Raw genomic sequence first — 14964 nt, 5'->3', positions numbered from 1 at the left:
TCCGGACGCGCAGGCTCAGCGGCCATGGCTCACGGACCCAGCCGCTCCGCGACATGTGGGATCTTCCCAGACCGGGGCACGAACCCATGTCCCCTGCATCGGCAGGCGGACTCTCAACCACTGCGCCACCAGGGAAGCCCTTGCTAACCTTCTTTGAAATTGAAACGCTTTCTCGGTAGATACAAATACAAATTTTGGGAACGTGGTAATGAGGATGCAAGTGTGACCACAGTGGGATGGTTGCCTTCGTTACTCAGTCTTGATGGGCTCTTAAGGGTCTTACATCCATCAGGGCGGGAAGCTGGCTCCTGTGGCGCCCTGGCTGAGTCATGATCATTGGTTGGAGTAAGAGCCCACACACACCCCAGGCCTCTGGTTTTTGTCTTCCACCTTCCTGTGGGTCCCAGGAGAAGAGAGACACAAGCTCTCAACTGAAAAAGCTGCCTAAGGGTAGCTTTAGGGCTGGGGCTTTGCTGGCGGGTTTCCTGCTCTGAGCAGGAACTTACCAGCTCTATGTACCTGTAAGTTGAAATAGAACCAGTGACTCTGTCTTAACCTTCTGTCCTTGTCTTTTTTGTCCTGCCAGAGCCGGGTGGCCCATCTTTCACCATCGGCAAAGCTATTTGGTTACTGTGGGGTCTGGTGTTTAACAACTCCGTTCCGGTGCAGAACCCAAAGGGGACCACCTCCAAGATCATGGTGTCGGTGTGGGCCTTCTTTGCTGTCATCTTCCTGGCCAGCTACACTGCCAACTTAGCTGCCTTCATGATCCAAGAGGAGTATGTGGACCAGGTTTCCGGCCTGAGTGACAAAAAGGTAGGAGCACCATTTGAAACCTCCCATCTTTCCCCCAGTCCCATTCTCAGCCATACTCGGAGCTCTCACGGACCTGTTAATATCCTAAACCTTTAGAATCGACCGTTCTTCCTTATGGCTCCTGAAATTGGGACACAGGAGCAGAATTCAGTTTCCCCACCGAAATAATATTACTTCACGTTCGCCTTCTCACTTGTGAAAGGTTGTCACCAGCGTGCCCTGGGCCGCAAATGAGGGGCCTGGTGTGTTAGCGGTTTTCTGAGTACAGGGTTCCTCTTGTCTGGGGCGCTCAGGAGGCCTGGCAGCAGCACCAGGCTGCACCTTTGGGCTGTTACTAGAGGGCACCCACGCTGAGGGTGCCGGCCCGTCACGGCCCTCATTTTCCTCCCAGGGCTGTTCGCCTGCACGCTCCCCCTTTGTTCCTCTGCACGCTCGCGGGTTCCCAGGGTCGAGGAGAAGGATTGTTCTCATTGTGTCCTGAAGAAAGGTAGCTGCTACCTAACTGGATCGGGGGGTGCCGATGAATGGGTTGTCCCCATACCAACCGCAGGCCTCCCTGCTGGCCTGTGCCGCGAAGAGAGGAAGGGAAGTAAGTGTCTACTGGTTGCCATGTTTTCTGGGTGAGGATGTGTAAAACCCAGGCTCAGTACCTGTGACTCTCTAGGTCTGCTGGAAGCAACACAGGTTCCGTGGGAGCTCTGGTCCAACCCCAGTCCTAGCGGCTACCTTCCTGGAGTGCCCAGGAGAGCCCCTGGATACCCCAAATCACTCTGGAGACTTTCACTTACAATGTCTCCTCTTCTCCGTTTCCTTAAGATTTAGAAAATGTGATTTCCCACCCCTTCCCCCAGGATGAAACTGTGTGATATAGACGGATGTGTGTTCAGACCACATAGGTCATATGTAGTTCATGCTTTATCACGTGGGTCAGCTTCTCCCAAGACAAAACCTTAAACACGTAGCAGATGGTTTGAGAAGAATGAAAAGGAGGAGATATTCTCTTTGGGGACTCAAGTTATGATTTCTCCATCTACTCTCACTACTCACCAAGGACATTCAAAAGCTTAAGGAAGATAAACAGCTTCTTAAGGGAATAAAAAAAATATATATATATATATATATATATATATACACACACACATACATGGAACACTCACGATGTTCACCTCTTTAGGTTGGCTCTTTCTTTGGTTTCTCTTCCTTTTCACTTTATTTTTCTTCCTTACTTTTAAAAACGTTCCCTCTCTTCTATTTCCTTCTCCCTTATCTTTAAGCTTTTTTCACTTCTTTTTTTCTAACTCATGATTTATTATGCATTTCTTCAGATATTCATCCCTCTATCACTTAATTCACTTTAAACCTTTCTCTCTCTCCTTGTTCCTTTGTCAGCGTCCTCCCTTTACCATTCTGATCCTCTCAGAAACTGTGAGCTAGACCTCTCCCTTCATCCCTTTCTACAGCTACTTTTCGTGCCTATTTCTGTGACCTGGGCAGTCGTGGTGCTGAGAGCAGCTGATCTCCCAGGGCTCCGTACTCGGATGTGGCGGGGCTGAGGTGGGCCACGGCCACCCTAAGACACGAATGTGGCAGAAGCGTGACAGACCGTGTCCCCACGTGTGGATCTGTCAGGGGTACGGAGGACCATATCCTCACATCAGGGAACGGCAGAGGTGTGCCGGATTATGTCCCCATGCAGAGTGTGGTGGGACCGTGTCACCACGCAGTAAATAACATGGTCGAAGGGTGGTGGGCCACAGCCCTTCCGGGGACTCTGGGCTGTGAAGTAGGGGATCCACCACAATTATCACAGTGTTTTCTTTCGTTTCCTCTGAGAATTGGTTAGGACACTGTATTTATGTTTCTCATCCTCTCAAGGGCCATCCGGCAACAACTGAATGATTTTCTACTTGAACTAAGCATAATTGAGATGGAGGGAGATTGTTTTCCCTTCTGTGGTTTGGAAAGAACATATTGTTCTGGGCTGCTTGAACAGAGAGGCTCTGCCCCTGTCTGTCCTCCACACCATGTTGGTTATGTTCTGAGAAGTTGGATCCCATCTTTGCTTAAAGAACTTGGGTGGCTCCATTGCTTACAGAATAAAGACAACTCTTTTCAGGCATGGCGCTCAGGGCTTTTACAAGTGATTCCCAGTGTGCACCAGCAACTCCGTCTCATCAGCCAAGGCGTAGACTCTCGCATCCTATGTTCTAGGCATCCTTGCCTCCTTAGCCTTCCCAGCGACACCTCTCTGCATCTGCCTGGGGTGTTCTTCTCCTTACTTCTTCACTTACCAAACTCCTACTGAAACTGCAAGACACAGATCAGAGATCCCTTTATTTGTAAAGCCTTCTCATCTGGGCTCATCTGGGAAGTTAGCCATCGTCTCCTCTGTCGTGGCAATCATTCATACCTTTATTATAGCGCTTGTCTCCCACATTGTAACCTACAGACGTGTACCTGTCCATATCTCCCCTTATTTGACCATGAGCTTCACAGGGTCAGTGACCATAACTTGGTTATCATTTTTACAAAAAGTCTGTAGGGTGAGAGGGAGAGATGGTGTACTAATTTAAGAGTCTCTTGCACAGAGCAGTGGACTAAGCATTACAGGCAAAGAAAGCAGCAAGAGAGCAAGAAGCCTTTAACAGCTGTTCAGTTTGAAAATGATTATCTGATCCATTTCAGAACTCTGCAAATGACAAAATAGCATCTGACCAGAAAGTGTCAACATAATTTACAGAAGTATAGAAAACCTTTAAGTAACCAATGACATACAACTGCAGATCAGTGTCAGGAACAGTATTATAAGTCAGAGAGTTTTCTGAAAGTGCACTTAAAATGTCAAAATTCTTATCAATTTGACTTCAGAACACCTAAAGAAAACTAAGTCTTGAGAATGACTTACATGAGAGGAAGTATATTCTGTGAATTTAGCAAAAGAAAATAATAAAGTCTTCAAAACGATAACATTGAGAACACAAATGAGGTGATTTTGAAGACTCTCTTTTCAGGGTCATGAAATTTTCATCAAGGAAGGTAACATTTAAAGTGGAGAAGGTTTCTATACTTGTTTAGACTATCACGGATGACATATCTTCTATGTAACTCAGACCAAACGATAAATATTTTGGAGTGATGATGGGGAGATATTTGTCGTCATTAGATTTAGATATTTTAAGAAATTGTCTTCAATTTTATGGCAGGAAAATGTTCCCAGATCTCATTTATGTTAAGGTACAAAGTCAGAACGTTCAGAGTTAAATTTCCATGAAATCCTATTCGGGGGCTCCTTTTTTATTGGATGGCTTCCATCTTGCAATAGCACATTACATCATTGAATTCAGAATTATTCCACTACATGCTATAACTAAATATGGGTGCAAGTTCTAACATTTAACAGCCCTACTGTACATTCCATCAGCTCTCCCAGTGGGAGGAGGATATAAGGAAGCTGGTGACATCTTTCTTCTCTTAACAAAGAGCCCACAGTGCTCATTCTCATATTCTCAGCTATCCAGATGGATTTCTCATTTCGCAGTCGGCCAACCACAGCATGGAGGAGAGTTTGGCCAGGCGAACAGGAGACGTATTTTCCGGGCACTGGATGCATTAAGTATTTACATATATGTTATATGAATAACCTCCATCAGGTATGACTATTCCCATTTTACAAATACGGGCACTGAGACTCCGGGAACTTTCGTGATTCCCTAAAGTCATACATTATCAAGTGACAGAGCCAGGGTTTGAGTTCCTGTGTGTTTGGCTTTAAAAGTCACTTTGCCAGGATGTCTCCCTTGTAGTGAATCCCAGACAAAGTTATGACACAGCTAAGGATCGGTATTGACACCCCTGCACCCCACCCACTTCCTCATTGAATCTCCTACCCTCTCATTCAATGACCTTCAGTTTTGGTTCCACTTAACCTAACCCTTCTCAGGTCACCATACACTACCACTGCCAAGACTGCTATTACTACCCCTACTACTAGGACTGATAATAATAATAGCAATTATCATTATTATTAATATGACTTCAACACTGATATCTCTGCAAACATTTTTTTCAGCTCTCGGGAGCCAGGCGTAATGCCAAATACATTACATAGATTTCTTATGTAATGGTGCTTTTATAATCATACCTTCATTTGTAGATGAGGAACTTGAAGCTTGGAGAGGTTAAGTCATTTGCCCTTCTGATGTTCCTGGCTGGCCAACAGCCCCTCAGCCGTGTGCCACCGTGTTCAGATTCCAGTGTTCTTTCCAGTTAATCCTCTTTCTTCCTGACCTTCCCATCTACCTTCCCGAAGCTCAACAAGTGGGATCCTTTTCCCCTATTAAAGGGGAGCTATCTGATTAACTGATCCAAAATAATTAGATAGTATTTTAACATTTGCCCCTTATTTAATAAGTCTTTCAGAGGCATTGCTTTGAACAGAGAATGGTGGTGCTTTCGTGGACCTGGGCAGGCTAATGGCCCACAAATGGACTTTAGCCTGGGCCTATTGTGACCGTGAGCTTTAAGCCACTGTTGGAGGGTGGCAGAGGGGTGGCAGCAGGACAGAGAAGCGTCAGTGGTAGGTTCAGGGGGTGAAGGAAGCCTGCAGGGAGGCAGAGGCTGCCAAGGTCACCAGGGGCTGCCGTCAGGCCAGGGGGCTCCCGAGGCTGCGTCCTACCTTACACATTCCTGCCACCAGTGTGACATACGCCCGCATTGTATTTTGCTGTTCTTTTCCTCAAGGAACTACGGGAACTTTATGAACTTTAAATGTCAAAAGGTGTTGATCTGGTTAAGGAGGGCAGACATCTTCGCCTGCAACATTGAAGGTGCAATCAGGATAGCCTTCTAAAAAGTAAGGAAGAAGCCCGTGGCTTTTCTAGATGATGATTATTCTTAGTTTCTGAGAAGTTCCATAGAGTCTGGAAGCTGTCTCGTGTCCTTCTGGCAGATAGGCAGTGTATGACTTTTTAAATCAGCACGCAAACAAACGTGTCCGTGTGCATCCTGGAAGAAAGCCAGCCTGGGGCTAAGATATTTACACCACAACTACACTGATGTGTGATGCTTGGATGGCATTTGAGCATGGGTGAGGACATGGGCCTTGCTTGCCACTGTACAAATGGTACTTCCTTGCCCTATTAACTTTAGGCCAGAAGCCAGTGGAGGCAGCTGACCTCAAGCCTGATCTGTCACACCCTGGTCCTGGCCCAGACCATCTTGGTCAGGTCATGGAACAGTGAACTAAAAGTAGCTCGCCAGGCAGAGCAGCAGGAATGACCGACTAGCCGGGGACCTAGAAATGAGGGCCTGGGCTGGGCCTCCAGGTAGCTGAGCAAAAAAAGGGTGTGACTTATTACATGGAGTCCCTTGGAGCTGTCGGGCATCTGGTCCTTTTGTTACAGCTGGCCAAGAGCAGTTCTGGAGGAAGTGACAAGAGAAGAAAACTCCCCAAACCCTGGGACTGTACGGGGTACAGGACACACATGGGTGGGAGAGGGGACACGTGCCCATTTGTCTCCTAATTAGCTGAACCTAATTAGCCGGTCCAATGCATGGACCACCACCCCAAGTACTGAACCCACTCATTCCTGCCAGGGCGGCCCCCATCCAGATGCATCCAGAACAAAGCCCTGGGGCTTAAGCAGCCCAGCTCTGCTGCCCAGGGTCAGCTCTCAGCACTTCTCTAGGTTTCTTTGAGAGCGGGACTGCTTACGGCCCCCAGCTGGCCCCCGTGAGCTCTAATTCCCGAGTCCATTCGTGACTGGCCGCCCTGACTGAGGCGTCCAGCAGGGCTTAGCAGGGGCCACCCTCCCAGCCCAGGGATACGGGTGTCCCCGTGCTGATTGCTGAGCTCCCGAGGGAACCCCAGGGTCCCCTTCCTCTCCTCTCGTGTCCCCTTTATAGCATCAGGCCTCGCTCTGCCCTCCTCTCCTTGAAGGACCACCTGCGTCCTGACCCTCTGTGACTTCCCACACAGGATACCTCACCTCCCACCTCTGCTATACTGTTGGGGCTTCTCGGGGTTGAACGGTGGTCCCCCAGAAGATACGTCCACATGCTCATCCCTGGAACCTGTGAGTGGTGACCTTATTTGGGAAAAAAAAAGATCTTTGCACATGTAATTAAGTTGAGCATCTCAGGTTATGACCGTCCTGGATTGCTGCTAAATCCAATGGCAAGTGTCCTTATGAGAGAAAGGCAGAGAGAGAGCTGACGCAGAAGAGAAGACCAGGAGAAGTAAGAGGCAGAGACGGGAGTGTGGCAGCCACAGAAACACCTGGAACCACCAGAAGTTAGGAGAGACAAGGAGTGGACTCTCCCCTAGAGCTTCGGGGGGGAGCGCAGCCCTGCTGACACCTTGACTCCTGGCCTCCAGAACGTGCGAGAAGAAATTTGTATTGTTTTAAGCCACCAGAGGTTTGTTAAGGCAGCCACGGGAAACGAACACGGGGCCTCAGTGCCCCTCCTGTAACCTGCACTCTCAGGGGCTTGCCCCCCTTAAACCCTGGAGCTCTTACTCACCTGCTCTTGTCAGCCACCCAGCCCCGTCCTTCCAAAGCAGGTATTTCTTACAGCAGAATCCAGTTCATTCCCGCCCCCCCCCCCCCCCCGACTAATCTCCTCTGCTTGGAAGAACAGATCTACGTCACCCTGAAGATTTGCAGAGACATGGTTTACACCCAGGGGGAGTCTTCTCCCTGCTGCTTAATTTTAAGGAGACAATAAAAATCCCGCGTGTCACTGTGTGCTCCCTTTTGCTCTGTCCTTGGGCCTGGTTACTGTTAGTTTCTCCCAGTATGTAGCGTGTTATCTGTGTGTACGCTCCCCGCGCAGCCTTCTACTAGACCTCTGAGCAGGGAGGCCATTGTCAAAGGGGACTGAGGACATGTTTTTGTAAGATGTATCATTTTCACCACTCTTCTGGGGAAAATATTATTAATGCAGCCCTCTTATATTCTGGATTTCACTGTGCTGTTCCTATCACGGGACTGCAAGGGACGTTATTTGATCATCAGGTACAAGTGATGTTTTGCTCATCAAAGGCAAACAGGTGTCCTCTCTCTTCATGTAGATGAATGTATCTTCCCTGTTACATAGGAGTGCACACTCACATATGCAAGTGTATGTGTGCATATGTGTGTATAGATACGTATATCTCCATCCTCCGAAACTACATAAAGATAACAGGATAACTGGGTAGTTAGGAACTTGACACTTAGCCAAGCTGCATAAGGAGCTCAAGTTTCCCATGGCCATAGGAACTTCCGTTTTACAGAGTTGATCTGAGAAAGGACGTCTTTACCTGGAAAAGAAAGAAACTTTTGTCTCATTCTGCTGCTGTTAGTGGGACCATCATTTTGTGAAATGAAACAAAAATGAAATGAAGGAAGAGGAAGAAAAGAAGGAAAAGGAAGGGAAGAGGAAGAAGGGAAGGAAAACGAACATCAGAACCCAGTCGCAAGCTAGCTCCGCTCTGTGTATCTCTTCTTGGAAAGGCGGTCCTGCGCAAGGTATTGGAGAGATAGATGCCTTCCTGGAGCCATGACATTTTTTCTAATTGCTACTACACAGATTAGCATGAGGATGAATTCACAGTTTCCCCACCTGAATTGACCCCAAGGGAAAGCCAGCAATAGACAACAAGCAATTTTATTAACAAAACTCAAAGCATGTACCACCAAGTGCAGTACTCAAGCTTTGGGTGCGCTGAGAGCGGGAGAAAATAGTGAGCGTGTCTCTGAACTGGTCAGGTCCTTGAACTTATCTGTGTGGCTTCCATATGGGACCTCTCCGGTCAGGCCATTTCTTCCAGGTTGGGAAGAGCAAGCGGCCCTGGGGAATCCCATAGAAGTTCGAATCTACTTATGGTCAAGTCTCTGGTTGTGAGAGAAGTGAGCCCTTGCACTTAGCTAACTGTTGAAAGCAGTTTTTTTATTCCGAAGTTTATAGATGTCCAAGAAAAATAAGAGGGTTCCTCAACATCCTTTTCTCTCTGGTTAAAAACAAAAATTAGAAATAAATGTTTCCGTAAAGGGGGCTTTTACTGGCTGATGAAATCTTAGCTTGTGTTTTGAGGATTTATTAAGAACTAGCGTTTCACTTCTGGGCAACTAAGTTCAAGTCCTTTGAGACAAATTAACGCAGCCGTGAAAATTTATATGTGGCCAAAGGCATCGGGCCTAAAATGAATCAAGTTTTAGAGACGTCAGAATTGTATTCACGGTGCAGACTGTGGCCCGGGCTGGCTCTGGGCCTTCGTTTTGGTCTTTTGGCGCTTCCAGTACACCCTCCACCCCATAATGGTGGCAAGAGAAGTGGGCAAGGGCCTCCGTGGCCCGTGTGCAGCCTGGTGTATTTTGGGAAGCCTTCTGCATTGCCGGGCTAGCTGGGCATGTGCTAGGGCCAGGAAGGTAGGGAAGCGGGTGTTCGGAGCGGGGTGAGGGTGGTGGCTGAGAGAGCCTGAGGCTGGGGAAGCCCAACCATTTCTTCTACAATTCATGTCAAGGTTTCCTTTCCAGCGAGGGTCACAGAGAGCCCAGGAGAGACGGCTCATGCTCTGCAGGCACCATAGCCTCAGACGTTTCTTCTGCCCTATTTGGGAAGATCAGATGCAGAGTGTCAAGGGCCATGGCTCCAGGCAGCTGCCCACATGGAGGGTCCCCGAGGTGCAGGCAGCTTAGACTTTCAGGAGGCAGAGTCGGGAGGAGGAAAATTGGGGTTCTGGGTCCTCTGTGTAATCGTCATAGGATTAGTCTGTCCATGTGGACCTGTCTGTGTTGGCGACACCCAGGAAGGGGTGGGTTAGGGCCAAGTCTTGATATCAGAGTCACTCAGGGAACCCTTTCAAACGAAACAGGACTCTGTCCATCCAGCTGGAAATAAAAGTCCAGGTGGCAAGAGCTGCCGCCTGAGCAGGACGCAGCCAGGAAACCAGACATGTGAAAAGGGTTGAGAGAGGAGCCGCTCTGCGGGGAGCTACTGGAGGGCTGCGCCCCCTCCACTTTCCTCCCACCCCTCAGACCTACTGAAGGGGCTTTGAGGGGGTCACTGGGAGAGCTTGGCATTCACCCCCTGTGGTTAGAATGGGGGAGGGGCTGGCATTTGCCCCAAACCTGAGAAGACCCAGGTGACAGGTTCCCACCCACGGCAGGTCAGGTCTGCATCCCTCGAGTCCACATCAGGCCACTCGGGCAGGAGGGGGCCAGTCTGGGCCGGGAGTGGAGGGAGGTGATTTTAAACGTACCTGCCCACTGGGCTTCCTGCTCAGGATGAGGCAGCTGCCCATCCAGAGATACGTGGGAGGGTGGCAGCCGGCGGGGGAGCCGGAGGGATTGATGTAGACGAGCAGCTCCTTCAGGGAGCGAGACCCAGGTGCTCACCGAGAGGCTCTCGGGGAACCCGTGAGCTCGCCTGACCAGGAGAAGAGTCTGCTTTGCCCAGCGGCCTTGTCCAGAGACCATCCATGCCGGCTCACTACGGCACCACGAGGTGGGTGCTGCCCGCCTCCGGCTTCTCCTACTCTCTGCCTTCCACCCCAGGCCCCCCAGAGAACGGGGGAGGACAGAACAGCTCAGGGGCAGGTCCCGTAAGAGCCGGCGTCAGCACCTGGGGTTCCTGCAGACACACGGCCGCCTCGGCCCTTATTCATGAGCAATGATTGAACTATTTAATGCACACACGCTATGTGCCTGTTGTCAGACCCTTCACATCTGTGTCTCCTTTAATCCTCGTGCCCACCCTTTGCGCTAGATATTATCGACATCTTTCCATAGATGAGGAGAGTCATTTAAGGGATAAGCAAATTCGCAAGTCACACAACCAGCAAGTGAGGGCATCGGATTTGATCCAGGGAGAGCCGACTCCAGAGCCTGCAGCCGTCCTGTCTCACTGCACCGCCGTAGCCCCATGTGCTCTCTGTGTGGACACGGGGAGGAGGGACACGCTTCTAGAGACACAGGCCTGGGGCAGCAGAACCCAGACCAGCCCCCGTCGCGGGACCCTGTCTGACCTGGCCTCTCGGATTCTCAAGGAGGTGATTATGGAACCCCACCAACCCACTGAGAGCGGGTAGACCCTCTGCCCAGGAACCTAGAAGAGACTTCTGTTCACTCCAGTCTAGGAATAGCCAAGGGCTCTATTGTCTTTGTTTCTGAACTCAGCCCCTCGCACCTTTAAGAGCCACGTGCTTGACGAGTGTTGCCTGGATGAACGAATCAAAGAGACACGGAATGTTGTCGGGCACCATGTTTTCTCCCTTCCAGGAAGTAACCGATATACATACTTACTTAATCTGGCCAGAAAAGAAAAGATCCTACTCTCAAGAGAGAGGAAAGAATTGGAGAGGAGGGAAATGTATCGTTCTCCCCCAGCTCCATCCTCCTCTTAGGAGGGAACTAGAGCAAGAACTGTGTTCACTTACTGCTTCTGAAGTGCTCGTGGCTAGGAGACCATCAGTGGCTTAAGTCTAGAAACCACCTCGATAGTAAATGTGCTAAATACTTAATTCCTTCAGACTTCCTCACCCATCTCCCGGCTCATCACTTGCACGGCACTGGGTTCTGAGTTAAGCATAAGGCAGTTCCAGTTCTTGCAAGAACTGATTGCCAGCAGACCGTGAGACAGCTGGGACTTGGCCTCTTCTAGACGGAGTACAAGAGAGCCGTTGAGCTGGGTGTCATCCTGGTACTGAAGAGAGAACGCTGTGATGTCTAGTGATGTCTCCTAGTGGCCTCGAGTACAAATTGGACAAGATGGCAAACAGCCTCGCGTTAGGAAGCACGCTGCGGCTGCAGACCTCCCGGGCAGAGGTGCCACTAGGGAGTGATGCTCCCAGGGAAAAAAATGCACTTGAACACACAAGGTCATCCACTTACGTGTCTTTACGGGACACACCCACCCATGCCTGCAAACGCGCACACACACCAGAGGGTGCACATGCGGCTCTGACGGGGCGTGCTGGGCAATTTCTGCTTTTTTCCGTTTCTCCTTGTAAAAGCACGTCAGATTAATTCCGGCCAGTTACGGCCAAATCCCTTTCTCTCCGCCAGTCAGGGCCTCCCGAACAGGCAGGAGGCTCTCTCACCTGCTTCATTATGCAAATTGATATTCCAGCGCTGAAGAGCCAAGCAGCCTTCAGCACAGCAGTGATTCCAGGCTGTGATGAGAAGAGGTGGTCTGACAGCTATAAATAACAGTTCACGGGACATGTGGACGTCAGTTAGCTGGGGGTCAGATGTAACCATAAACGTATCCATACTCAGAAGACCTGCAGTCTAGGGCAAGCATGAGCCACCATGGAAAGAGCACAGCATGATACACACACACACACGCACACACACACGCTCGCGCACGAAGAAATCAATGAACACTTAAGATCTCACATCGTGAGATTCATTTCTTTGGAAAAGACCTGCACGGTTCATCCAGGAGCTGCTGTACGCAGAGCAGGAGTCTTCCCAGCGATCACAGCTGGGAGGACTGACTTCGCTCTTGACTGCCTCGCCCTGTCCCCTCACCCCAGCACTTGAGTTAGAATTACAATCTCTCCTCTCAGTCCCGAGTCATCAAAAAGAGGCTTTTAACAGAATCAGGTAATTGTCACCCTGGTCGTCTCTGCTGGGGGTGGCACAGGCCAGACACAGCTCCCAGCAGCATGGGCACCTCTGCTTGGTGGTGTGGTCTCGGTGACAGGAGCGGGGCTGGGGGTTGCAGGGAGGGCTTGTTGGGAAGCTGGGCAGTTCTCCAGCCCCTCCTGAATAGTCTTCATGATGTGCCCTCAGTTTTCGGTTTGAAAGGTCGCGAAATCACACATCATCCACTACACCCAGGATGGGTCCCTCCGGGTTACAGATGACCCAGCCAAGCGGCCAGTCTACCACCACTCCCCCTCCCTTGCCGGAAGCAGCACTCCGTGCACAGCGCGGCATCCTCGACATCCTTGCAGGATCTGAAGGACGCGTGGTTCAGCGAGGAAGGAAGGATCCCTGAAAGAAAATGGTGCCCAGGGCAGTCCTCAAGTGGGGCTTATTGGTCTGCGTGACCGCTGCTGTTGTGGAACATTTTCACGTGCTTTCTAGTTGAAACATTTATATAAAGAACTAAAAAACTTTAAACTATCTGCTACTTAGAATGAAGAGATCTTGGGGACATTTAGTAATAGTTTAATCACAGGTTAGTGAGACTTTTTTTTTAACATCTTTATTGGAGTATAATTGCTTTGCAATGGTGTGTTAGTTGCTGCTGTATAACAAAGTGAATCAGTTATACATATACACGTATCCCCATATCCCCTCCCTCTTGCGTCTCCCTCCCTCCCTATCCCATCCCTCTAGGTGGCCACAAAGCACCGAGCTGATCTCCCTGTGCTATGCGGCTGCTTCGCACTAGCTATCTATTTTACATTTGGTAGTGTATATATGTCCATGCCTCTCTCTCACTTCGTCCCAGCTTACCCTTCCCCCTCCCCGTGTCCTCAGAGACTTTTTTGTTTTTAAGATTGTCTCCCTTTTGACACTTAGATGTGATTCCTTTGGACTGAAAAAACGGGGCTTTTGATTTTGTGGCCATGGATCATGTAGGAAAATAGAGACTTTTTGGATGCCCTGGAGGGGAGCTTAGAAAAGCAGCAGGGCCCAGGAAGTGGGGTATGAGTACAGAAAGAGAAGTGTGAGGGCCAGCCCTGACCCCAAGCAGAGGGGAGCCCTTCCCCTTCCTCCAGCGCTTCATCACCGTCTCCTGCCTCTCCCCAGCCCAGCTACCCCACCCCTGTCCTCCTACCACCACCAGACCCCACCTGTCACCCTCCACTAGAATCACTGATTGATGCCCATTTCCTTCACTGCACTGACTGCACTGGGCACTCCTTGAGGCAACAGACATGCTTTCAATAACTCTGTTCAGCTCCTGGGATAGTGCCTGGTACATTATAGAAGGGTGTTAAGTGAATGAATGTTCCCAGAACAGAAACTAATAATATTAACACTGAAGTTCTGCTTTCTTATGGATTAAATTGCCTTTAATGAGCTAAGCATTTACAGTCTTCTTTCTCTGGGGAAATGTATTTCTGTTTCTGAACAGCTGACTTATAAATGAACTATTGAGGACAGCGTGTTCATAGGTTGGGGCCTGCCTATTAGAAATTGCATTTCCAAAGCCAAAAATACATCAGTCTTTGTATTGTGCGCTCCTCTGCAGTGTGAGCAACCATGACCATCATCCGTGGTGGTCACTATGGAAACCACATCGGTAGTTATGGTCTCAGAGTGGACCAGTCATCCCTGACCAGGGGTTGCCTTCCTGGGCTAGATGCTCTACATTCTTGGTCTTCTTTACTTCTCCTCCCAGACCTTTTAGGCAGATGCTACCTCTGCTTTCCAGAAGGGAAAACTAAGACTCAGCTACTGGAAAGCATGTGGTATGGCTGGGTTCCTAAGCCCCTCTGGTGCCTCAGTTTCCTAATTATAGAATGGGGATAAAAATGTCACCTACATTATAGCTGTTGTGCTGATTAAAGATGTATCGTACTGTCTATACTTATAATACTGTGAAATGCTTAGAATAGTGTTGCATCCCTCAGTAAATGTTAGGATTCGGATCCTGTGACAGACCCAGGGTTTGCGCCGGAGTCCATCTCACAAAGGCCATGCTGTTTCCAGCAGATGACTAACATGTGCTTGGAAAGCCGCAGACAAACTGCTCCTAATCCACTCTAGGACCCACCCTCCCTCTCCCTTCCAGGATCCCTGCACTTGTCTATTTCAGTGAGATTCAGAGACGGGGTGGGGACGACTAGTACTCTGCTAGGACTGGAAAGGTGTGCAGGGGAGGATGGAGGTGCCACTCTGCAGTGCTTAGACTCCCTGAAAATAGCTCTGGATCCAGGGATGTCTGGAAAGAGGGTATCTGCCATGGGCAGCAGGCGCCCGGGACCTCTTTACAGCCATCCTGTGGGGCTTTGAGAGAAAAGCCCCTCCTAGGATGCTTTTTGAGCGTCCTCCTAGGTGCGGAGTAAGAGCTCAGTGGTCGTTTCTAAATCGCTGTCTGTCACCCATCACTGTGATAGAAAACAGCTACTTCAAATATTATTTCCTTGGGCAAGTGGGCCCTACCCCAACAGTTTCTTACAGGAGTGGACAGACGATAAACCTG

The 14964-nt window shown here is 49.6% G+C and overlaps 1 protein-coding gene across 1 annotated transcript in view; it reads left to right on the top strand.

The window, feature by feature from the left end:
• Positions 1 to 14964, top strand: part of GRIN2B (glutamate ionotropic receptor NMDA type subunit 2B) — a 189200-nt gene that overhangs the window by 134221 nt on the left and 40015 nt on the right. Inside the window, exon 8 of the mRNA XM_049694425.1 lies at positions 587 to 816. Within this exon, the coding sequence (XP_049550382.1) occupies positions 587 to 816 (230 nt within the window). The remainder of the gene's footprint in view (positions 1 to 586; positions 817 to 14964) is intronic.

The sequence above is a fragment of the Orcinus orca genome, chromosome 11 (genome assembly GCF_937001465.1).
Source record: "Orcinus orca chromosome 11, mOrcOrc1.1, whole genome shotgun sequence".
NCBI classification, from domain to species: domain Eukaryota; kingdom Metazoa; phylum Chordata; class Mammalia; order Artiodactyla; family Delphinidae; genus Orcinus; species Orcinus orca.
Note: the sequence above shows the minus strand (reverse complement) of the source record. Positions and strands in the feature narration are given on the sequence as shown.